Here is a 26521-nt window from a genome sequence, read left to right as displayed (position 1 = left end):
TTAGTGATGTTTTCTCATGGTCTGTCCTGTTTAGTAAGAAACTTTTATGTCAAGAAGTCTATACAAGAGAAAACTAGAGTTTGAAACAAATGTTACAAATCTAATCTTTTGGTTTACTCCATTTTATTCTTAAAATCAGCCTTTGAGTTTCAACAGATGTTTTTCTGAGGCTAAATGAGTACCTTAATAGGTTTCATAATATAAATGAATAACTAGTCTAAATGATACTTTTTGTTACTGTTTGTATTTCCAATACAATCTCAGGTGGCTCTTGAAAATTGTTAATAACTAGTAATCACATAACATGTACTTATCCATGTCTTAATGGAATTTTTTTTAATGAGATGTAATTTTCATACAGTGAAGTGTATATAGATCAATGTGCCATTGAATCAGTTTTGACAAATGCATACACTGATGTAATCCACACTCCCTAATGAGATAAAGAATATTTGATTTTTTTTTAATACTGCTAATCCTTGGTAGGCTATGTTTTGTGACAACATAGGTTTTATATATTTATTTTTTAATCGATCTTTTGAATTGTAGTAACATTATTTTTCTGGATTTGATGTTGATTTGTCTTTATGTAAGACTACAAGTTAGTGATATGTTTATTAGCATGAAGTATACTAACCTAATAAAGTGACCAAGTTGGGGTGGTGATACTCAGTGGCAATTGAGGTCTTTACCCAATTTTCCTCCTTTGAATAGCTAAAATACTGCCTTTTCCTTGTCTGAGAGTCATCAGTGGGCTATGTTTAAAGGAGACTTTGGAAGTGCTGTAGAAAAACGTTTAGTTGGACAGTACATTCTGATCCTTAATAAAAAGGGAAAAGGAAAGGGCATTATATTGAGAGTCAATACTTAGGGTTCTGTCTGTGATGTCATCTAGATTTGAACCTAGGATGAATTCCATGATGCATGTCAACTTTGCTTTATAAAAGGGATTTTGTAAGACCAACTTGGTCTTAAGAGGTTTTTTTTTTTTTTTTTTTTTTTTTTCTTGCAGTATGCGGGCCTCTCACTGTTGTGGCCTCTCCCGTTGCGGAGCACAGGCTCCGGACGCGCAGGCTCAGTGGCCATGGCTCACGGGCCCAGCCGCTCCGCGGCATGTGGGATCTTCCCGGACTGGGGCACGAACCCGTATCCCCTGCATCGGCAGGCGGACTCTCAACCACTGCGCCACCAGGGAAGCCCTTAAGAGTTTTTTTAATGCTTTATATAAATTGATGGGATCAGTAGAATGAAAGGTACATCTTCCATTCTCTGCAATGACATTTTGTTTTAGTTACCTTTTATTCATAACATTGATAATGTACTTTGAAATAAGTGGGTAGTTGGTTGAACTTAGTGTGGCTAAACATTCTTCTTTCCATCTATGCGCAAGAAAAAAAGAATCAACCAATATCCAGGCATTGCACGTGGTCTCATTTAATCATTACAACAATCCTGTAAGTTGAGGTTTTATATAAAGTGTGAGTCAAAATGGTTAATTTGCCTGAAGTAACACAACTGATGTGTTATTTGAATAGATCTTACTGCCTCTTTCAGTGGTTCCCAAACTTTGCTGCACATTGGAATCACTTAGAAAACTTTAAAAAAAAATATTGACACCTGGCTCCTAACCTCGGATATTTTGATTTAATTGATTTGGGGGTATGACTTTTAGTATTTCTTTTTCTTTTTTTTTCTTTTTTGGCTGCGTCATGCGGCTTCTGGGATCTTAGTTCCCCAATCAGGGATTGAACCCAGGCCCCCAGCAGTGGAAGCGCAGAATCCTAACCACTGATCACCAAGGAATTCCCACTTTTAGTATTTCTTAAGTGAACTCAGCTGAACTCACTAGGCGGTATGCAATTTACAAATGGAAATATGGCTGTACTAGTTGATTTAGCTTTGAATCCTGATATAAAGATACTACCATATCAAAATGCTGTTGTCTATTAATTTCACAGTAAAGGCTTGCTAATGTGGTGGACATTTGTTAGCATAAGTATTTATCAGTGGTGAATTGACCTTTTGGAATTTCTTTTGGTTCTGACTTGTAGTTTTTGTACAGTTTTTTTTATTAAAGGGAAACAAGATGGTGACAGTGACTAAGCATACATAGTACACATCATATGTTTCGTTTGTGCCATCTTTAAGTTTGCAATGGCAGGGTTTGCAAATTAACCTGAAATTGAGGCTGTCCTATATTTCAGGTTGTCTGGAAGCTGCTCTTGAGTACTTATCTGTTACACTTCCTTACACTGCCAGATTATTCTGTCCTTAAGGTGGCTTTTATGGCAAGGGGAGTGTGAGATCTGATTTAAAGCTGCCTTGTTGGAAAGTAGTAGCATGAAGTTTTTGTAAATTTTGTTTTAAGTTCCAAATTTTCCAAGTCTTTCAATTATATTAGAAGTGTCTAATACACTGTCCTTGGTAACACTATAGTGAAATTCTTAAAAGACTGGATTTTATACCTTTTTGTAAATACCATTCTTTTCCTTTTCCATTCTTTTACTACCCTGTTCACTATGTATTCACGTTAGGTTGTCTTGCTTTTGGCTCTTTTCACTTGATTGAAATTATTGTTACCACTAAGCTTCACTTATTGAAATCCTCGTGTTCTCATTTTTGGACCTCCATAATATTAATACTTTGTATCCTTAAGGAAGGGAGTGATGTTGGGTTTTTCTCTAAAAATTAAAGCTCTGTTGTTGGAGAGTGTCAGTGAACTTTACAGTACCTGTACAGTACCTTCTAGAGAATAAGCAGACATTTTTCATTCAGTCAACAAATACATATATTTGAGTGCCTGCTACATACTGGGTGGGCAGTTTCAGATATTGGGCACATTTCAGTGAACAGACAAAAATTTTGTGAGGCTTACGTTCTTTTTGAGCATCTGCCATGTACTTGACATGTATATAATTGTGAATTTGTCTCTCGCTGAAAATCAGGAGCAAAGATGTCTAAATCTCCTGTGAGGACATGAACCTTCCCTTAACATCAAAGGGATAATATGAGTTTGAGCCCCAAACAGCATTCTGAACCATGCAGAGGTTGCCTTGATTGGAGAGGTCAGCAGGGACCCCATTATGTCTCCTTGTGAATCCTGCTTAGTCAGCATTTCTCAAACATCAACCATGCATGATAATTACCTACAGAGCTTGTTTAAAATGTAGAGTTTACTGCCTCACCCCCAGATTTGTTTGACCAGTACTGGAATGGGCCCCAAGAGTCTGTATTTTTAACAAGTAACCTCAGATAATTTCTGCTAAAGACCACAGAACCACGCTTTGGGAAATAACTGTGTTGAGGTTTTGACACTCCATTGTATTGAGCAGTTGGGGGTAGTTAGCGATTATTTTGCTGAGAGCGCTCTGACTATTGTTGTCTTGGTTGTTGTCATTTCATAATTGTTGGGCAACTGCTTTTTGTAATGAAAGTAATCCTTTTGTTTGTGTAGTGCTTTTACAATCTCATAATTACTATTATATTTCTTGATAGGTATAATAGATAAGTTATATTAAGAATGTTTATCAATGGAACTTCCCTGGTGGTCCAGGGGCTAAGACTGCGCTTCCAATGCATGTGGTCCAAGTTGGATCCCTGGTCAGGGAACCAGATCCCACATGCTGCAACTAAAAGATCCTGCACCCCGCAACTAAAGCACGTCACAACTAAAGATCCTGCACTCAGCAACGAAGATGCCGTGTGCTGCAAATAATTCCTGGTGCGGCCAAATAAATAAATATTTTTTTTAAAAAAAGGTTTATCAGTGAGCAAAAATGGCTTATGCAGGCAAGAAAATGGCAAAGCCAGAACTAGAACCTGTTTTTTTGGCTGCTGGTTCACTATTCTTTGCACTATATTGCATATACTGTGAGTTCAACCAGCTTCCCATTTTCAAGTCCAACTTCTGGTTTACTGGGCCACTTTTTAATTGTGTAGTCACTGAAGGGCTTATTTTTTATAAGTATATATTGCGTAGTTCTATATTATTAGTTCAGGTTCACATAGAATTTAAATTTATGGATAGGTACTCATGTGTTCATTCATTGCTTTTTTTCTTTCAGGTTAGATCGTTCCTTTATAATAGCTTACGTTGCCTCTTCCATTTTTCCCCTTTCCTATATCTTGCATTAACATTTCAAGCCCAGACTTCATGTTCTTTCTTCTGTTCTACTTTTAAAAGATTATATCAAACTTTGGAATTGTTTGTTTTCTTTTGTGTTCATTTGCTAATGCAGAGAAATTTGAGTTAAAAATTTTTTAACCTGGAATCTGTCTACTTAAGAAGGATTTGCTAAGCAAATTAATTACTGTAGAATGTGTGGGGGGGGAATGTTTCATCTAGCCAAGATTATTTGTTCTCTTAAATCTTTATATGTAAAACTGTCTTAATACAGGTGATTCCTATAGTGCAAAAAGTACCCTAAAGGAAACCGTTTGGTCTCTGAAGTGTACTAAGAGATATTTTGATTTCTGTTACTTTTTTGCTCTAATATTTTTTTAAGGTATTTATGCATGCATGCATGCATGCATACTGCACTGGGTCTTCGTTGCGGTGTGTGGGCACAGTAGTTGTGGCACGTGGGCTTAGTTGCCCCTCAGCACATGGGATCTTAGTTCCCCCGACCACGGATCGAACCCGCATCCCCTGCATTGGAAGGTGGATTCTTAACCACTGTGCCACCAGGGAAGTCCCTTGCTCTAACGTTTTAATGTACGTTTTCTCATATTTCTCTTCTTAAGGAGTGGAGGTAAGTCATTTTAGCCTTGAGAATTTGAGATTTAAATTAGGAAGAAGGAAAAGGGGGCCCAATTTTGTTTTGGCTGCCTCATGCGGCATGCGGGATCTTAGTTCCCCAACCAGGGATCAAACCCATGCTCTCTGCATTGGAAGTGTGGAGTCCTAACCACTTTAAAAGTAGGGTGGATGGTTATAGCTTTGGACATGTTGAGTTTAAGGCACAGGGTATCCCAAGTTTAGCTCTTGTATAATTAAGTTAGCAGAAAATACAGACCTAATCCTAGGCCAGGGAACTAGGAGTGGTGTTAGATCTGAGTAAGATCATCATAGAAGTGATAGTGGAGAAAGGAAATTGAGAAGTGAGGACTCAACCCTGTGGTGGAAATTCAGAGTTAATCAAGGCAAGAGGAGAGTTGGGATAATGGGGTGTTGCAGTTAAAGGAAGTCAGTTTTTAGGAGGAGCTAATAGCTATTCCAGAGAGAGAAAAGGAATGAGACTTTAAGGCTTTGGGCTTTGGCTGGAATAGAGCTCAGTATACAGTCATGCTTAGTAAGTCACTGTTGACTCAGTGATATGGCCTGAGGGCAGTCTGGTGGGGGAATAAGGATATAGAATTAAAGGATAGGCAGAGATCAGATTTTTGGAGTTCCTCATATATATATGAAACTTTGCTTTTTTGGTGTGTAATTAGGGAGGGGCATTGGTTTTCATAGCAGAGAAACACCATGAAACTGTAGAGGAGTGACTGAAAGTAGGAGACTATGTAGAGAGGTAGCGGGCATTTTTCAAAATTTAACTCAGATACTAACTTTTCTTAGAAGCCTTCCCTTTTATCTTTTGAATAAATTGCTTGCTCCTCTGTGGGTTTTTTTTTTGTTGTTGTTGTTGTTTTGTTTTGTTTGCGGTACGCGGGTCTCTCACTGTTGTGGCCTCTCCCGTTGCGGAGCACAGGCTCCGGACGTGCAGGCTCAGCGGCCATGGCTCACGGGCCCAGCCGCTCCACGGCATGTGGGATCTTCCCGGACCGGGGCACGGACCCGTGTTCCCTGCATCTGCAGGCGGACTCTCAACCACTGCGCCACCAGGGAAGCCCTTTGTTTGTGTTTTTAAAATTTGCGGGTTAAGGAACATTTATGCATCTTTTAAGGCAGAGGGCAAGGAACAAGGGGACTGAGAAATGTGGAAATCCTACAGCATAATTCAAAGATCTTAGGGATGATATTGTGAGCAAAGGATTAGTAGTAGCAGTTAGGAGGGTTAGGATGAAGAAGGAAAACGAATCATCTTAGTTGACATTATTATTGCTGAGTGAAACACATACGATGCCCAAGTTTTAGATCTTATTCTGCAGTCTGTTTACCTTAAAAATCTGTTTAGAGCAGGGTTCTTAACTTGGTTCAGGGATTTACCCTCCACGAGGTCAGTGAATTGGATAGGAAAAAAATTCCATCTTTATTTTCATGTACCTCTAACTGAACCTAGTTTTTCTTTTATAAACGTAGGCAACAAGTCCCCACTAGTTTTGGCAGTACCTATGGCTTTGTCACCAATAGAAATCACAGGTACTTTCATATTACATTATTGTTGCATGTAACTCAAAATAGTCCTTATATCCAAAATTATAGTACTAGTTAGACCTGCCTCTAAATCTTATTTAATGCTTTAATAAAGAGCATGTATATTACTATATCAAGATTGATTTTAAAGTAATTTTATGGTAACTGAATTTCTCTAAAATTGGTTTTCTTTATAATGCTATGTATTTTATTTTATGCATTTAAAATACTCTGAGAAGGGATCAGTAGGCCTCATTAGACTACCAAAGGTGGGGGATCCATGACAATGAAAAAGATTCAGAACACTTGGTGTAGAACTAGCACCTCCCACCCACTCACATACAACTTGTTTGGGCAAGTTCTTGGTTATTGTAGCTAAATACATTTGAGGCAGGATTGGTCTCTGAGTTGGTGGATTTCCAGTATTTATTTTCTTTTTCCTTTCTAGTCTTGTTCAATTTTAAATTACTTCTGTGCTTATCAGTGCCCTCCCCAGGGGTGTGAGATTGTAAGGGTGGGGAAATTAGCCAATTAAAAAAGGTTTGGAAGACCTAGGAAAGTTCTGGGAAAGGTTCAGTGAAGTAAAAGATAGAATTAATATCTAAAATTTCTTGAAATCATCACATTATCAGAATTATTACTCTGATCACCATGCCCACAGCTAAAACTGTGGTTCTTTTCTTACTTAATGTCTAAATCAGTTTTTAGTATGGAGAAATGAGTCTAATCGGTATTTGTGTTTCTGGTTCTAGTTGCTTAATTCACCAGAAAACTTAGTGTCTGTTTCCTTTATTAAACCTGATTTTCCAGTTCCCTGCAGTAGCCAAATAGCAGCAACCAGTGTCTTTCTCTAGTGAAAATGCTCTGGATCCCAAACTATTTCAAAGATATTTCTGCAAGTTGTAAATCCAAAGCATTATGAATAAAAATTTTGTGTTACTGACCTTATAAAATATGAATTGTGTTTTAAATGAAATTGCAAGAGGAGGAAATAGATTGATGGTCTTAAAAAATTTTTTTGGCTGTATTGGGTCTTCGTTGCTGCACGTGGGCTTTCTCTAGTTGCAGTGAGCGGGGGCTACTCTTCGTTGTGGTGCGTGGGCTTCTCATTGTGGTGGCTTCTCTTGTTGGGGAGCACGGACTCTAGGCACAAGGACTTCAGTAGTTGTGGTGCACAGGCTTAGTTGCTCTGCAGCATGTGAGATCTTCCCAGACCAGGGCTCGAACCCGTGTCCCCTACCTTGGCAGGCAGATTCTGAACCACTGCGCCACCAGGGAAGCCTGGTCTTAAATTTTTGATGGCAAGAGAAAAGTTTAGTTCATTAAATTCTAGGTAGCTAGGTATTCAAAGTAAAACGAAGGCCACAAATCTAAGGAGCAAATATGGGCAGAGAAGGAGAATGAGAGTTACACAGCAATCTTGTATACCAAGAGTTAATAGAAAATCAGGAGGTGACCCACTTTTTATTCCCGTATCTAGTTCTTTTTCAGAAGCACTGAAGAGTTACATGAATCAAAATGTAGTCAAAGCTGTGCATCATAGTTCTGTTTTCATGATGAATGCCATTAATAAAATGGAGCTTATTAATAAGTACTAACAATTCTAGGTTAAAGGGTTACAGTGTCTTAAGACTCAAGTTCATAGATGCTTCCACCTTTCAGAAGTAATCAACTATTGAATGCAGTACTAGGAGGATTGGTGACTTCTGAGACTCAGGAATTTAAATTGAGAATTGAGGGCTTGTGTTGTGGTTGAGGGTCGCCTGCTGTTGAAGTCTGGTAATTTAGGAGGAGAGGGGGAGTAGGAAGTGCCTTTCTTAACTGTTTTAAATGAATTGTCAACCCCAACACACACGCCAGAAACAGAACAAAAAGAGAAAAGAAGGCAACATGCCATGATTACAATGAGAAGCAAGAAGAAAGATACAGGAAAAGATACACAAGAATTGCCTGTAGGTGATTTTTTTTGGCCCATGGTAATTTGGGTGCTGTTGAAGGATGGGAAGAAGAACTATCTATAGTTTTTATAATATTATGAAAGGCAAAATTCTACTGTTAAGGATGGTGCACATAAATATTAATGTATAGGAACATTAAAAGGAATTCAGACAAAAGAGAGTAGGGTGGCTGGAACTGTTAGCAGTAGCAACCTAAAGGGGGAATTTGAGCTAGTTCTTGGAGTTGAGCGAGATTGTACTAGACCAGATCCTTAATTTCTACCCTCATAAAAAGGAACATAAAAGTTGGATGATGATAAGTTGGCAAGAGACTAAGTTTGAGATACACTGTCTTGAGAATGTAGATGCTATGAAAATGGGTATGTTACAGCACTGATTCAGTGCCCATACTTTTAGTTCAGTGAAGACTCTGACATTAATAATCTAAAGATGGGAAGATAAATGGCATAGGAAAAGACATTTATCTGTTACGACTGTCACTTCTAAACTTTTATAATTATTTGACTTATTTGAATCAAAGATGAGTAGATGCTTCCTGATGACTTTATACTTTCGGTACAGGTAGTATTTTTGTATTCCTTGTTTCGTTTTCCTCATCTGCCATGTCACGCATGCCCTAGCCTGGTAAAAACCTCTAATATAGCTTTTTATTCTTTAATTCAGCAAATGTTACTGATCATTTCCTGCATGTAAGGCATTGTGCTGGATGCTGGGAATATAGAGTTGCGAACAAGACATAAAATGGCCGCCCCTATTGTACTAGGATTCTCCAAAAATACAGAACCGATGGATCATATATACAGGCATACCTCAGAGTTATTATGGGTTCAGTTCCAGAATACCACAGTAAAGCAAAGTCACACATTAAAAATTATGTTTACACTATACTGTAGTCTATCAGGTGTGCAATAGCATTATGTCCAAAAAAATTGTACCTACCTTAATTTAAAAATACTTTATTGCCCAAAAAGTGCTAACCATCATCTGCGCTTTCAGTGAGTGGTAACTTTTTGCAATAATAAATCAAAATAAAGATCAAAATCAAAAATAAAGATCACAGATCATCACCATAACAAATATAATAATAACGAAAATATAAAAATGTGACAAAGACACAAAGTGAGCATGTACTGTTGGAAAAATGGTGCCGATGGATTTGTTCAAGGCATGGTTGCCACAATTTGTAAGAAATGTGATACCTGCAAAGAGCAATAAAGCGAGATATATTTATAGGTAGACAGAAAGAGATTTATTATGAGGGATTTGCTCACACGATTATGGACGCTAAGAAGTCCCATGACCTGGAAGCAAACTAAATGCCCATCGACAGACGAATGGATAAAGAAGATGTGGTACATATATACAATAGAATATTACTCAGCCACAAAAAGGAACAAAATTGGGTCATTTGTAGAGACGTGGATGGATCTAGAGACTGTCATACAGAGTGAAGTAAGTCAGAAAGAGAAAAACAAATATCGTATATTAATGCATGTATGTGGAACCTAGAAAAATGGTACAGATGAACTGCTTTGCAGGGCAGAAATAGAGACACAGATGTAGAAAACAAACATGTGGACACCAAGGGGGTAAAGTGGTAGTGGGGGGTGGTTGTGGGATGAATTGGGAGATTTTGACTGACATATATATACTAATATGTATAAAATAGATAACTAATAAGAACCTGCTGTATAAAAAATAAAATTCAAAAAAAAAAAAAAAAAAAGGAAGTCCCATGACCTGTGGTCTATAAGCTGGAAGCCCAGGAAAACCAGCAGTGTAGTTCTGGATCAAGCCTAAAGACCTGAGACCAGGGGAGCCAATGATTTACGTCCCAGTTTGAGTCCTAAGTTCTGAAAACCAAGAGCACGGATGTCCTAGAGCAGAAGATGGAAGATGAATGTTTCAGCTCTAGCAGAGAGGGAAATTTCTCTTCCTCTGCCTTTTTATTCTGTTCAGGTACCCCACTTTAGGGAGGGTGATTTTCTTTACTTAGCCTGTCATTCAGATGCTAATCTCTTCTGGAGATACCTTCACGAACTGTTTTATGTTTTACCAGCTATTTCAGAATCCCTTAGCCCAGTCGGGTTGATGCATAAAATTAACTGTCACCAATCAAGTCAGAGGGGGAAGACCTACGTTAAACAAATGTTCTTTTTTCTCTTGTTATTGTTACAGGGATGGGCATATTTAGGTCCTTTAATCTGAACTGAGTATTTACGATAATTACACTGATTTACTATTCTTGGAAGTCCTTGGGTCTCATAGCAATACCTAAAATATTTCATTTCAGTCATTTTATTTCTTTTCTAAGGTATTTCCATTTTCATCGAGATTTATTAGAGAAAAGAAACCTCTAGCTCCACATCTCAACTATAATATAACTCTTCTAATTGGTTCTCATGTCATTGTCACTCCTTCCCCTACTCCCCAGTTTCCATATTGCATACCGATACCAAGGCCAACTCTTAATACTTAATTATATTATGTCCCAGCCATACTCCACTGATAATTCCTCAGTTATCTATAGAATTTAAAGCACATTAGCCTGGTATTCAAGAGTCTATAATATAGCCCCAAACTATCAGTCACTTTGATTCGCCCCTTTATGCGAGCCCATGGTCTATATTCTTGCCTCTCTCTGCCTAGCACATCTTTTTTTTTTTTTTTTTAATTTATTTTTGGCTGTGTTGGGTCTTCATTGCTGCACACGGGGTTTCTCTAGTTGCGGCGAGCGGGGTCTACTCTTCGTTGTGGTGCGTGGGCTTCTCATTGCAGTGGCTTCTCTTGCTGTGGAGCACGGGCTCTAGGCACACGGGCTTCAGTAGTTGTGGTTCATGGGCTCTAGAGCATAGGCTCAGTAGTTGTGGCACACAAGGCTTAGCTGCTCCGCGGCATGTGGGATCTTCCCGGACCGGGGCTCGAACCCGTGTCCCCTGCATTGGCAGGTGGATTCTTAACTACTGCACCACCAGGGAAGCCCTTAGCACATCTTTTTCTACCTTACCTATCAAAATATTATCCCTCCTTCAGGATCTGACTGGTAACAGACCATTTTCACTAGGTTTCTTTCTTTGGACAGATGTAGTTCCCACTGATTGTTTGCTTTTTCTGAATTCTGTTAGCATTTTTTGGTCAGCCCTATTGACTGTGCATGTATTATCTTAGGCTTGTGCTTTTTATCTGTTTCTTAATTTTTTAACTAGAATTAGTTTGGATATGGGTTTAGAGGAAGGAAATAAGATCAGACAGACAGACCTTGCCTTCTCTTAGCATCTTCTTCAGACCTTAAGGTACCTTTTTTATGCTCTCGGTAAGAAATGATGGTTTTCTAAGTTGCGAGCTCACATTCCTTGGCCTACTTCCTTGATTGGTCAGGCAACACTAAGTCTAAAGACATTGATTTGAAACAAACAAACAGTAAATGAGACCCTGCCCCCCCCCCTTTTTTAACTTTTATCCATTAAATTACTTGATTCTTCTGCATCTTTTGATAGGAAGAATAAGGTCCAAATCAAACCAGTTTGTTTTTAATCTCGTAAGTATCTGAGTTACCTACAGTGTGCACATTACTTTACCATAGTGTACTTAGTAGCAACACATTGCTGCTTATGTTGAAAAATGTCTAAAGATAAGACCTGAGTTTCTGGTTGAAGGCACCTCGAAAGTGGAGAATAGGAGTGAGGTTTTCATGTTTATGGGTTTCAGATTGTCTGCAAACTTAAATGATCTCAGAGAATCAGCTTAGTGCTTGCTCATTACCCAGGTTCTATGAAGACATAAGACAAACAGTAGGTTTTATCTTACAGGTGTAGAGAGAGAAACGCCAAAGTAACAGTACCGGGATATTTGTATTGTCAAGGGGTTAGATCTTGGATATAAGCAGTAGTCAGTGGTTATAGGAATTCTGTGAAACGGGAGACCAATGTGGGATAGGCTACTTAAGGAAGATATCTTTGGCAGCTGGGTATTAGGATGTTGCAATTGAAAATGGAGAGTTAGCAGCTTGCAGAATAAAAGTGGAAAAGGTGGAGGTGAAGGTAGAAACTGAGTAAGTAGGATTTGGATAAGCAGAAGGCTGTTCCTGGCTCCTAATCTGTGTGTAATAATGTCGGGATGGGTTACAAAGGTGGAAAGCACAGATGGGGAGGGTGTGAGGTGTTAGGTTTAGAGAAATAAGTTATATATTCCTTGAGATCAAAAGGAAGAATGAAAGAAACACCTGTCACTTAGGTTTAAAGAGTTATAATACCAATTTCTAAGAGGAAAGACCTGATTATTTTAGAAGTGCCATAGTTGCACCATGGAGGAAAATGCCTTTGAATCATTTATGTTTTAGTTGTTTTTTTATGGATTATCTTCTTGATATTGAGAATAGGGGCTATGTCTTAAACTCATACACTTAAGCAATATGGAGAAAAATGCCTAATAACTTGTTTATTTTTTTAAAGTGTGTTTCCGAATTCATCTAATTCCCTCTTGTTTCTAATTATTATGAGAGTATTCTGTTAAAGGCTTACTTTACATATGACTTCCCACAAAGTGCTTTATGAAATTGTGTGATTGCATGAAGATGTGAAGTATGAATTTGTGCCTTTGACATTTCAAGTTTGTTGTTTGGGTTGGATGGTTGTAAAATTCACTTTATTGTAATTTTGTTAGGGAGTCATTGGTACAAATTTGTTGATGTAGACATGAGATGTAGTCTTATGAGAGTTGATTTGTGCTTTCTCTTTTCCCTTTGATTTTTAGTGACTTCCCTTAGCTCTTTCTGGATTTGGTGTTTTTTTATAGAATCATTTATTTTTCTTTAAAACCTAGATAAATTAGATTTTTTTTTTTTTTTTTTTTTTTTGCGGTACGCGGGCCTCTCACTGTTGTGGCCTCTCCTGTTGCGGAGCACAGGCTCCGGACGCACAAGCTTAGCGGCCATGGCTCACGGGCCCAGCCGCTCCGCGGCATGTGGGATCTTCCCGGACCGGGGCGCGAACCAGTGTCCCCTGCATCGGCAGGCGGACTCTCAACCACTGCGCCACCAGGGAAGCCCCACTTATCTTTTTTTTTTTTTTAATATTTATTTATTTATTTGGCTGTGTCGGGTCTTACTTGTGGCACGTGGGATCTTTCATCATGGTGAGAGGGCTCTTAATTTCTGCTCACGGGCTTCTCTCTATTTGTGGTGCAAGTGCTCAGTAGTTGTGGCACCCGGGCTCAGTAGTTGTGGCACGCAGGCTTAGTTGCCCCCTGGCATGTGGGATCTTAGTTCCCCAACCGGGGATCAAACCCGTGTCCCCTGCATTGGAAGGCAGATTCTTAAACCCACCACTGTGAGCTTTTCTTTCAAGTGTTGATAAATGTTGGAATGTTTATGAAGGGTGTTGAATTCCTATATGGAAAATAAAGGATTGAAAAGGGATAATTGCAGCAGCTTTGAACATAGTTTTAGATACAATAAGGGCAGATCAACTCTGCCATTAGCAGATTGGTACATCTGTTGCTTTTCTTAGGCTAGTGGGCACAATCTCTATAAGGTCAAGCAGAAACTTTCCCCATCAGGCTACCTTTTTCTGCAGAGACATGTGAAAATGAATTCCTTTGTGTGTTCGATGGTAGTTATTCGTGTATCATGTTTGCGAAGTAGTAGTCCTCGGGAACAGCTGAAGCAAAAGCATAGGAAGGAATGTGAGCTTTCTAAGCCTAGTCACCTTAAGATCTTTTACATAAGATTCTCTAGGGAGCGTATTCATTGGATCTGAATATGAGACCATGCTTAAGTAGCTGGTTTTGCATTTTCTAGAAAAATATAGTTATTAAGATACTAAATCCCCATTCTCTAGTTTCAGTCTTAATTTTCTTTTATAACAAAATAATATACTAAAGCAAAATTTTAAAAAAGAAATAGCACTAAAAACTCTAAACAGGGGACTTCCTTGGTGGCGCGGTGGTTAAGAATCCGCCTGCCAATGAAGGCGACATGGGTTCGATCCCTGCTCCAGGAAGATCCCACATTCTGCGGAGCAACTAAGCCCATGTGCCACACAACTGCTGAGCCCGTGCGCCTAGAGCCTGTACTCCACAACAAGAGCAGCCACCACAACGAGAAGCCCGCGCACCACAACGAAGTGTACCCCCGCTCGCTGCAACTAGGGAAAGCCCACGTGCAGCAATGAAGACCCAACGCAGCCAAAAAGAAATAAATAAACAAAATTATAAAACAAACCAAAAACACTGAACAGTTTTCCACTAAACTGATACTCATTAATGCCTTCAACACAGATTTTTTTAAGCCTTTTTCCCTTTTGAATATTTTAAAAACACATAAACTTCTCAAATGGTAAATCCAGGTATCATTTCTTATTAGAGTTAACAAAGAAATCACTCCGGTCTAGCTTTAAAATAACTTCCTCGTTTTTTGTTTTTTGTTTTTAAACATTTTAAATAATGGCAAAATGCCTTTTTTTTTTCTTTTTTTGGGCTGTGCCACATGGCATAAAAGATCTTAGTTCCCTGACCGGCGATCGAACCCGTGCCGCCTGCAGTGGAAGCATGGAATCGCAACCAACCACTGGACCTCCAGGGATGTCCCTCAAGCAAAATTCATAATCTAGATAAGTTTGAAATAAAAATGGTAGTGCTTATTTTCAGGAAATTACCCTTACCAGACTTAGAGGCACACAGAAACTTGAAATCATTTATTGCAGTGATTTCCAGTTCTTGTAGTCCCTGAAATTAGCAGTTGATATACCTAGAGTTATTGGGGACAAATTGTATATCCACAGTAATATAGCAACGGATAATTAAAGCATGATTCTTCCAGTAAAAAGCAAATGTCATCTTTGTGGTAATATGATTGTTTTCTGTGATCGGGAACTAAGCAAAAATGTGACTCCTTATTAATACAACTTGGTAGGAAATGGAACATGAGTTATAGTAAAAGGGATCTTTGCTTTCTGAAACGTTTTGGAATGACTAGTAGAATCTCCTTCATTTCTTCAGTTAAAAAGTAAGACCAGGTGAGGTTAAGAAACTTGCCCATGGTCTCAGGAATCAGTGGTGGATGGATATAGAATTCAGCTGCCCTGGTTAAGAGGAATGTTAAGGCTGCCACACAAGTACTGAGTTAATTGGACAATGGGTTGCTTGACAGGAAAAAATCTCTTTACCTTGTGTTGGGCAATGTAGTCAGTCAGTGAGTTCATCAACTGAATAGTGGAAAACTTAACCCTAAATAAAACCTAACCAGAGAGGAAAAACTATCTTATTCAAATTTTTTAAAATTTGGTGATGTTAAGTGATAATCAGCTTTTTATAATGCCCTCCCTTTTCCCCCTTTCATTTTATTAGGTGGTATGGTCAGGAAAAAGACTACAATGTGCTAGTCATGGATCTTCTTGGACCCAGCCTCGAAGACCTCTTCAATTTCTGTTCAAGAAGGTTCACAATGAAAACTGTACTTATGTTAGCTGACCAGGTATGTGAAGCTTCTATGAGAATAAAAACTAAGAAATACTACTGTTTACCACTACTTAACTATAATTTAATTGTGTGTAAACCAGAGAATTGTAGTCCTATGTGTCACTGTTTAACGTTTGGATCAGCAAAAAAAGATCCATAGTAAGGTATAGTCATTCAAGTGTATTACTCTAATATGACTTGTAGATGTTTTCCCATGGGTATAGGACAAAAACGGATTATACTGGTTTATTACTCACCTGTAGAGTAGGAGTTTTCAAGCTGCTCCCATCAGATAGAGTGTATTTGTTTTAGTGTTGAATATAGCAGGTTTCCTTATAAGATTTTGTTCGAAGAAAGGATTTGGAGTGTTTTTGTGTATATAAATATACATAAATATGTATATATTGAAATTTTGTTTAAATTAAGCAAATCGAATGCTATGTATTATGTGTTGAATCCTTATGAAAGGTGTATTTTTGAGGAAAATAAGGTACTGAAGTAATTTAAGGAATAATTTTTGACCAGGTAGATGCTCTTGAAGTAAAGGATTCTCGGCCATTGGTAATAGTTAAGCAAAACCAGGGAAATTTTTATGTCATGAATTAGATTTATTCATTGGCTGGAGATTAGATGAAATTGTTTTAAAGCCAAAGATTAGACTTTTTTGAACTAAAGGAAATAAAGAAAATTAGTTTTAAAGAATTTTAAGGTGGGGAATAATAGGGTCAGGAACAAGCCTTGAGGAAACAGATAATACGGTCAAAGATAATAGGTAAATGTCAAGGAATTTATGATTAAAACCTCTTAATATGACATGTGAATGAATCTTAATAAAAGAGTTTGTATTCTGTAGGCTCACTAACACATAGGCATTCATACAGTGAACATTTATTCGGGGCCTGCCATTGTACTTAACACTGGGATGTACAAAGAAGAATAAGAACTAGTCTCTTCTCTCTAGGAGTGCAGAGTTTAGTGGAGAAAAATTGAAGGGTTCTGTCATAGAAGTCTTTATATTGGATACACTAGTAACATCAGAGAAAGAATGTAATTTAGGAAAGGGGGTTGCAGGAAAGCATTTGTTTAAGAAGGAAACAGCCGAGTCTTGCTCTGTAGATGACAGGCAACACTTGAAGTAGTCTGTAGTTTGTGCTATTAATTTGTCTTTTGCCCCACCTTTCCCCTGTGAGTTAATACTCATAGTTTAATTATGGGTATTACTTAGCTAGGACAAATATGTACATAAGCGAGCCAGCGGTTTTGTTTTACTTCTTTAATATATGAGTTGCTGCTGTACCTAAAGATGCTATTTGAGCATTGTATACATCTACTTCCTTGAGAGTATGAATAGTTTAAGCCAGAGATTACAATTTGGCTTCAAAAGACATTTGCCAAGGTAGAGGAGTAAGATTTAGAATCTGTATATCCATGGTGATAAAAGCTCTAGAGAAAATGAGGCCAAGTAAAAAATAGAATCCTAACATATACTACTAGAAGGGCAAGAACATATGGGTAGAAAGATAATGTTGGCAGTCTTTGCACATGGAAAACACTTTCAAATACAACTTGTAAGTATTTTACAGAAAAGGTAGACATAGTTGATAATTTGGAAATTAAAACTATTATAGAAGAGATGCCAGAGTTAAGACAAATTTTTCAAAATTTAAATCTATTTATATAACAAATGACTGATAAAAGATTGTTGTATGCAAAGAATTCTTAAAAATTGGCAAGAAAAGGACAAGCCAAAAGAATACTGGACAAATATAGATTGACAGTTCATAGAATAGTACTAAATCCAAAAGGTCAGTAAAAACGAGCAGGTTTCCAAACTGTTAGGGAAATAAGCGAGGTCAGTACCTGTCAAATTGGCAAAATTTAGAAAGAACTGAAATAACTTTGCTAGTGGGAGAAAGAACACTACTGCTGAAAAAAATGAGTTGTTATAGGATATTTTGAAGGGCAGTCTGATGGCACCTATCAAAATGAAAAAAATACATACCTTTCAGCCCAGCAATTCTGCTGTAATAGTATGGGATTTATAACCCATAGAAATAAAAGCACTAGTAGGTATGGATATATTTGAGTATTATTAATAGCATGATTGTTTATGGTGGGAGAATATTGGAAATAATGGGAATACTGTGAGTTAGGGGATAATTGGGGAGTACTTCCATCTGTGCCATAGAATACTTATAGCCATTAAAAAGTATACTAAGACCATACCACTTGACGAGGCAGAATTTCCAAGAAATTAAGAAAAGCTTGTTAGAATGGTATGTTTATTATTCAGTTTTGGAATATGATCATACAAGTATGGAGAAAAATCATGGGAGAGTCCAAAAAGCATGCAAGAAAGGAAACCCAGCATGTGTATGTCCCCATTTGTATAAAAAGTTACATGCTTACATTGTATGGTACCAACTTCCAGGAATATTTGGGTTATAATTAGTTAAAAACAAGTGAACAGGAATAAAGTGAGTGCACTGTTTCTATTTCAATTTAAAGCAATAACAACAACTTATAGCTACTATATCAGTTGGTCAACACCCCTTACTCCCAAGCACAAGTGAGTTTATGTGTGTATGTATATAAGAGCATGGAAATAGATCTGGGCGGTAGCAGGCTGTTTTTATATAGGTACGTCAGGAGGCATAGGATTGGCTTTTACTTTATATAATTTATTACAACAACTGAAACAATTCTAAATGTATTACTTTTGTAATTTAAAAATAAAACCATTTTTTGCTATCAGGTCATGTTTTGCTACTATCATGTTTATAATCATTAATATTGAAAGAAAGAATAAGCCTAAAGAACACTTCTGGTTTATGCTTATATATCCATCAATCTAGAGGTAAATGCAGTGCCTGGTTGCCCTTTCTTTTTAATTTTGACTAGCACTGTCTTTGTGAACTCTAAATAAAGTTAATAAAGTATACCTGTGATCTTGAAAAATAATTGGCATATTGAAGTAATTGAGAAATAATGTTTTGTCACTTAATACAAATCACTTAATTTTCTCTCCTCCTCCCTTTTTTTCCAGATGATCAGTAGAATTGAATATGTGCATACAAAGAACTTTATACACAGAGACATTAAACCAGATAACTTCTTAATGGGTATTGGGCGTCACTGTAATAAGGTTAGTCACATGTTCTTTGCATGAAGGAACAAAGAGTAAAAAACTTCAAGAATTGCTTTGGTGAACTTTCAGTCTTTAAATTAAGAGTCATAGTAAGTTGAATTTGCTATTGATAATTGCTTTAAAAGATTGTACTAGAAGGATAATCTATTAACTTAATAACTTGAAATAAATTCTCTCCAACTTACCCAACCAAGGTTAGTTATTTATATGGAAATATAAAATTCCAAGGGCTTATAGTGAAATGTAATCATCTATATTATTTAACTATTGAACAGTTGTATCTATTTTTCATTCATTCGAATAGCTAGCAAACAAAAAAACAAACAAAAAACCCCATGTACTTTTCTTCCTGAATGCTAAAAATCAGATTTTAACCTTTGTCTCTGAAGTGTGGGTTTTTGTAATATATGTGCTTGTGCCAGCGTGGGAACCACTGACCCATCTGTCACCATGGCGTTAACATTTGCTGACTAAGCATGGTTGATAATGAGAATTCTTCAGTCCTTGGATTTGTGTATTCAAAAGGATAACTTTTGGGCCTGCTTCAAAAGTAGTTGACAGTTTCTTATTTGGGTGCCAAGTTGGGTGGGGTCTCCACCCCTCTTCTCCTCTCCTTTTCAAAGGGAAGTGTAGACAAGTGAAATGAACATACATACAATGAAATTAGTGTTCATTGGGGGCTGCAGAATGGTTGAATTTATGGGGTGATTGGGTTTTAGCTAGTGACGCATGATTGCAGTTAAAAACTAATTGTGTTGAATTTTTTCTGCAATGATTAGTTTTACTGAGTGAATTGCTTTTTTTATTCAATGTTGAGCTCGGGCAGACAGGCAGCATTGGCAATGCACTAAACATGTTACGATCTGATGATCTGATAGAAATTCTCAACTTCAGGACAACTTGGGGGTTTTTTGTTTTTTGTGTTTTTTGTTTTGTTTTGTTTTTGGAAGGAACATTCCCATTTGTTTTATTAAACCATTAGGGAATGTTTGGTGTTTCTAGGTCTAGCTATAAATGTTTACCTTTGTTTGCCTGTATGAATGCCAACTTGGAGCCATTACCATTAGAACTGGTGTTATTTGTTAATGCGTGAGACATTAATGTTGGTCTGACCAAGTTTTAGGAATTAAAATTTTTTTGTTGAAAGCTGAGCTTTAAATAATAGAAGGTGTTTAAATCTACATACAACCTTTCTTGCCATTCCCAATTGCATCTTTTTTTTTTTTTAATGTAATGTGGCTTCTCTCTTTGAAGCATCCAGGTTCTTAATTGTTACTATAAAACCTGGTAATTTAATTGAAAAATTACTAGTTTTAATTTTGGGGGGCAATTTTGTCAGTATGACCCTAATCTTTTGACCATTTCCCAGCCCTTTTCTTCCCATTTTCTTCCTGCTAAAGACCCATTATCCTCATGTGATCCGTGTTCTGCATGTTGACATTGCAGTACATGGTTTTTGTCTTAAATTTAATGATGGCCTAGATAATACCTCTTTGCTTTTTCCCCCCCTTTAAAATAGCTTATTAATCACATAGTTGTGTTAGGAAATCCAAATTGACCAGTGATACGTAAACCTTTTTAGAATCTTGTATCCTCTTTTAGCGATATTAAAAAGAATATTGTGAAGTTGCTTTGCTGTTAAACAGATTCAGAGAGACCCTAGGGTTAGAAGTGCAGTGTTTTACCTAAGATACAAATTCTAAATGTTGTTCTTGAACATTTTAGATTAGTGTTTTGTTTATGTAGTTGGTTTTTAGTGTTCTCTGTATTGTAGTTTGAAATATGCCAGTTGTATGAGACTGGATTCTTTGGTCAGCTTGTTTCAGTAGTTTTCTATTTGTGGGTAAAGAGTTGGGTGGGGGGCGCTTTTGAGGTTGATTTTTAAAGTCAAATTTCTTATTTGGAAAATTGTTCTGAATTTGATATTTAGGAGTAGTCACTCCAATCATAGTGAATTTGCTCATCTCTTCCAGTAATCAGCCCTGCATGCTTATGAAAATAAATTTTAAGGTGACTAAATGCCTTCTACCTCTTCCTTACTGAAGATTTTTTTCCCCTGTACAATCTTTTTTAGGGGAAGGGCAGATTGTGGTACCAAAGATTGCAGATCCAAATTCCCTCCTTTTTTATTAATAAATTAAAGAGCCAAATGTCACCATTGCTATCCCTGTTTCAGGCAGTGACACAATATAGTGGCATTAAAAACCTGAGTATTTTCCAGAATTCAAATGTTCTTAAGCATGTGATTCTTATTTGGAAAACTGAGAAGCTACAGTGCTTGGTGGAAGAAGGATGGCATTTGGCTACCCTGTTCTTTCTCTAATGCCTCGGTGTTGCCTGTCTGCGCCGGCCATTGTTGCAATGTAAGCAATACTGTTTGATGCACTGCCACCCTCTATTGTCTGTTTAGTGTTTAGAATCTCCAGTGGGGAAGAGGAAAAGAAGCATGACTGTTAGTACTTCTCAGGACCCATCTTTCTCAGGATTAAACCAGGTCTGAAACTGTCTCCTATTCCAACCTCAATCCCAAATTCATGTGCTTTTCTTTCTTACTGTTTTATTTTGAATATTTTTGTTTTGTTTTAATTCTGGAGAATGTAGATCTTGCTCAAGCACCTCTTACGTTGGCATTATTCAGACATACTTGGCAAACATATAACATTACTAAGATGTTTCTTTGTGGCTTTTGCTTAAAGTTTGTAAAATTTAGAGAAAACCTAAATGAAAACAGGATTATGTTTAGATCTCTAACATCCACATGAGGAAATGTGTTGGTCTACCATTGAAATTCTTTACCTAATGGTAAACTTGAGATAGACTGTTCAATTTTTAAAAATAATTTGGAGTTGCATTACTGCTGAATGATATTCTGCGTCAACTCTTCCCCTTCCCCTAGCGTACTTTAGGTAAGTGTAGATCAGATTTCAGATCTAGTTTTTCTAGAATTGATTACCTCAATATAAGAATTCTCTCAGCTTCAAACAAGTGGCATAAAATGCTTAAAGAGCATTATATGCTCTGGAACTAGAATATACGGTATTCTAACAACATAATGATAACTGAAGCACTTATCAATTACCATCAGTAACACATAAATAAAATAAACAGATGCATAACCTGATGATTTAGTGTTTAGCAGGCTAAACACTCCAATAACTTTCCAAATATTTTTTAAATGCAAGCAGAACTCTTCATATTTACTTTTGTAGAAGTTAGATAGCTTTATTACTGTATGAATTTTCAGATAAACAAGGGAAAATAATTTTTAAAAACCACACCATTTAGGTACTTAATCTTTGAAGCTCCTGAATGAACGAATCTTTATCAACTTAGTATACACTGAGAAGTAAGTATTGACATAAGTAATCAGAAAAGGAAAAAAGTTGCATTTGATATGTGAGCATACTTTGTAGTTCCGTTATTAAACCACAAGTATCATCTGGGTAATCATTTAATCCTTTTCCATACTGCCCAGCATTATTTCAGGAACTACGTTCTCCCACTGTTAAAAAGGTTTCAGGAATTCAATTTTATTTTTATTCACAAAGAAATACCAACTGTGGTAACTAGGTCTTGGTTGGGCAGAGAGGGAGGATGGTGGGTAATTAGGTACGTTGTAAGGCAACTTTACTGCCCTATTTTTACTTATCCGTATACATTCACACATTTTACTTATATTTTATAACATAGTTATTTAATAATAGGTTTTCTGGGTTATAAGGAAAAATAATATTGTGAATTTTCTGAAGGGCAGGAAAATGTGACTCCTGGTTAGGAGAAAAACTGTTGTAAATACCAAAAACTAAAATTGGCAGTAGCGTTTCTGAAGAAAATGCACGTCTGCTGAATGGAGTTATCCCAGCATACCCAACATTAACTCATTTCCACATTCCTTTGAAAAATATGCTGCATTCTTTAAAACAGCCACAAATTTTACTTAGAACATGTAGTTAAAACCCACAGAAAAGCAGCTTGACAACCGAAGAGTTTAAATGTCTCTTTGCATATGCAGACCTATAAAAACACATTATTTTATGATGTTGAATACTGACTTTTCCTTTTTTTTGTTTTACCTTTACATATCTGCGGCTATTGGGTTGTATCCTTGGTATCACATGGTTTCATGTAAATATTTCCCATTTTATATGTTTTTACTCGTTTTAAATTCAGTGCATAGAGAGCGACTAAAGAAGCATGATAGGTACCAGAAGGTAATGAACTATCAAGAGATTTTAAATTTTAAGTAGTTTTCAGTTGTTTGCTCTTAAAATGGGATACCTTTGTTTATCAGTGACATTACTTTTCCTGACTCATTTTCAGTTTTTATAGGAGGAGAAAATTAAAAATTTTTTTGCTTTGATATTAAGGATTGAGATAAGAAGGTAGTGTTTGTCCATTTTTGTTTTCTTAATAAGTTAGGTTTTTGTCCTTTAGAATTGTAGAAGGAAAGAACTCTAGTGAACACTGAGTTTTTATAAAGCAGTCTTTTAGTTGTGAGAAAGTGGTTATTGAGTTGCAAATGGAGCTGTTGAATCTAGACATGAATGTAACTATCAGACATAACCATGTCAGAGTTGTTCCTGTTTTCTCCTCCATTTGGAGTACTAAAGGAAGCAATCTTAGAAAATAATCCTTAGAAGAAAGTTTATGTCCTAATCACTTTTTATTCATAACCCACATAATTCTTTTTTTTTTTTTTTTTTTTTTTTGCGGTACGCGGGCCTCTCACTGTTGTGGCCTCTCCCGTTGCGGAGCACAGGCTCCGGACGCGCAGGCTCAGCGGCCGTGGCTCATGGGCCCAGCCACTCCGCGGCATGTGGGATCTTCCCGGACTGGGGCACGAACCTGTGTCCCCTGCCTGCATTGGCAGGCAGACTCTCAACCACTGCGCCACCAGGGAAGCCCCCACATAATTCTTTAGGAGACTTTTTAAATGCCATGAAGCTGGATGTCCTTTTGTGTTTGTTTTTCCTTTGTTTTCTTTTCAGCGTGAATCTGTAGAACTTAAGTCATAATTTTTGTTTTGCTTAACATAAGTATATTTTGCTCATTTTAATATTTGAGTACTGAGCCAATTTTCATATCGAAAGAAACTTAAAGAGTATGAGCTTTATTTTATTTCTCTTAGTGTTTTATAACATTAACTTTCCTGTTCCTATTTTATAATAACTCAGTTGTTCAAGAAGTGAGTTTAATCATACTAAAGAGCTTTCATTATCCAGTTACATTTTACTGAAAATTTAATCTTCATTCTTTGTAGTAGACCAGGTTAAAATAAGTGTTTCATTGTCAACATGGTTACAGAAGCTCAAACCTCAGCGTTTCCCATCCAGTGTATAACTATAGTGCCTGCCTGAAATATGCATTTTTCATCCTCCTAAAAGAAGCACTTGGTCATATCTTTTTCACTTAAATCAGTAACTTGCTTTAGTTATTTTTTGACACAAACCCTAACAGGCTAGGTGGTCATGTTTCTCAGTACATCACAGACTGTAAACTGCAGCAGAAGGAGCCTAATGTCAGCCTAATGGGAAGAAAAACTACGAAATGTAGGTGTAACTAGAAAAGAATAGTGTAGGGCTACATAGTATAAGAGCACATAGGCCTGCTTTGCTTGATAAACTTTGTAGACATAACTTTTGATAAGTGATTTGATGATAAAGGCTAAATAAAATTTTAAGTTAAGATTATTTTGATTTAGAAGGTAGGTAAATGTGAACATACTTTGGGTTTATCCCCCCAAAATACTTTTGTTTTTTTTCTTGTTCGTATAAAAGTTTTAATCATGGAGAGTAAACCTGAATTAATTTTAAAAATTAGCTACATTATAAATGAGTATCTTACGCCCTGTGTACCATATAAATGAAACAGCACTAAACATTATTTTATTCTAAAATACTGCTTGGTTTCTGGTTAGCTCATTTAAACACCTTTATTTAAATAAATAAATACTTAAGTGCTTTTTTTTTTTTTTTTTTGCGGTGCGCGGGCCTCTCACCGCTGCGGCCTCTCCCGCTGCGGAGCACAGGCCCCGGACGAGCACAGGCCCCGGACGCGCAGTCCCAGCGGCCATGGCCCACGGGCCCAGCCGCTCCGCGGCACGCGGGATCCCCCCAGACCGGGGCACGAACCCATGTCCCCTGCATCGGCAGGCGGACTCCCAACCACCGCGCCACCAGGGAAGCCCACTTAAGTGCTTTTTAAGACTTTAGATCAACTTGTTATATTTTCCAGAAGCTTAAGCTGCTCACATGCGTAAATGTCAGTTGGAAATAAAATGAAATGCATGCTTGTTTTAAAATGCTTATTTATTATAAGTAAAAATCTTGGTTTTGTTGTCAATATACAACTTTCAGAGTTGTCTTATTTTAGATAATGAGCATTCTGTTGGCATACTAAAGAGTGGCCTTTGTAGAATGGAAGAGTTCCAGATAGCTTATGTCTAGTTTTTTAAAACCCCATGCTTGTTTACCAGTGTAACAGGATGTCAGGCTTCATTATGGCATACAGCACACTTGTCAGCAACTCTGCTATTGAGCATGTATACATTTCTCCACTATGTTAGAGGTTCCAAAGACAGGCTCCTGAATGTGTAATGAACTGGGCCTATGAAACTGTTCAGCTGGCAGGGATCAACCGCTTGACTTAACTGTATTTTTTTAACTTGATTTATTGATGAGGACTAATAAAAGCTTATTGGAGTGTTAAGTTTGTTCATTATCTGTTCTGTCTATGATGCTTTATTTTGATATAATTGAACAAAATAGAATAGGTATCATTTAATGAGTAAGAAGCAGTTTAACTGAACAAGATTGGAAACCTAATGTCTCTTTATTTTCTTTTAAAGTTATTCCTTATTGATTTTGGTTTGGCCAAAAAGTACAGAGACAACAGGACAAGGCAACACATACCATACAGAGAAGATAAAAATCTCACTGGCACTGCCCGATATGCTAGCATCAATGCACATCTTGGTATTGAACAGAGGTGAGTTTGAAAACTGCATGTGTTTATCAAATCCATAGCAAAAGCCATTGATGGTTTTTTTAAATATTTTAATTAGTTTCTTATAATATCTAAAGTTGTTTCTTGGCTGAAGATTTTAAAGACACTTATTAATCCTTTTACCTGCTGCTTTGGACAGTGCAGAGAAGCCGATTAAATGAGGCCTTTTTGTTTTCTTTGTTGAAAGAAGCTTGTCTTTTGAGGAGAAAATATTGCATGATGGAAATTAGAAGCATAAATGCAATTTTATGTTTCTTTTTGCAGCTAAAGACAATACTTTTTTTCTTAATACTGATCTTGGGCTTTTTAATATGTTAGTGATGCAAGTTGAGTTTAGAGGAGGAATGTATTGGTTATTTTTACAAGGAAAATGTTATCTGATTCCTAGTAAACCAAAATGTGGTTGGTGGACCATCCCCTGTTCTACTCTTCCACCCCTACATAAATGAATAGGATTTAGTTTAAACATTGTCATAATTTCTGTGGTCTTTCTATTTTCTGACTTGAATTCTAGTTTTTCATCTACTTTCATCTTTTGTCAATCATTTTTCTTTTTGCTCCTTAAAATAAGCGTAGAGGGCTTCCCTGGTGGCACAGTGGTTGAGAGTCCGCCTGCCGATGCAGGGGACATGGGTTCGTGCCCCGGTCCGGGAGGAT

General features: G+C 37.1%; 1 protein-coding gene across 9 annotated transcripts in view; it reads left to right on the top strand.

The window, feature by feature from the left end:
* CSNK1A1 (casein kinase 1 alpha 1) overlaps nucleotides 1-26521 on the top strand; it is a gene marked incomplete at its 3' end in the record, with an annotated part of 49446 nt that overhangs the window by 6242 nt on the left and 16683 nt on the right. For 6 of the 9 annotated variants that reach the window (XR_014015512.1, XR_014015513.1, XM_081230923.1 and 3 more), the window contains exons 3-7: nucleotides 6245-6304; nucleotides 15601-15727; nucleotides 18758-18856; nucleotides 21270-21353; nucleotides 25707-25846. Coding sequence is in view for 4 of the 9 variants with exons in the window: in XM_081230923.1 (XP_081087049.1) it covers nucleotides 6245-6304; nucleotides 15601-15727; nucleotides 18758-18856; nucleotides 21270-21353; nucleotides 25707-25846 (510 nt within the window). The remainder of the gene's footprint in view (nucleotides 1-6244; nucleotides 6305-15600; nucleotides 15728-18757; nucleotides 18857-21269; nucleotides 21354-25706; nucleotides 25847-26521) is intronic. The other 3 variants (XR_014015514.1, XR_014015515.1, XR_014015516.1) reach the window with 3 other exon arrangements.

This window comes from Mesoplodon bidens (assembly GCF_964165515.1).
Source record: "Mesoplodon bidens genome assembly, chromosome: 4".
NCBI classification, from domain to species: domain Eukaryota; kingdom Metazoa; phylum Chordata; class Mammalia; order Artiodactyla; family Ziphiidae; genus Mesoplodon; species Mesoplodon bidens.
This window is presented reverse-complemented; position numbering and strand designations above follow the sequence as displayed.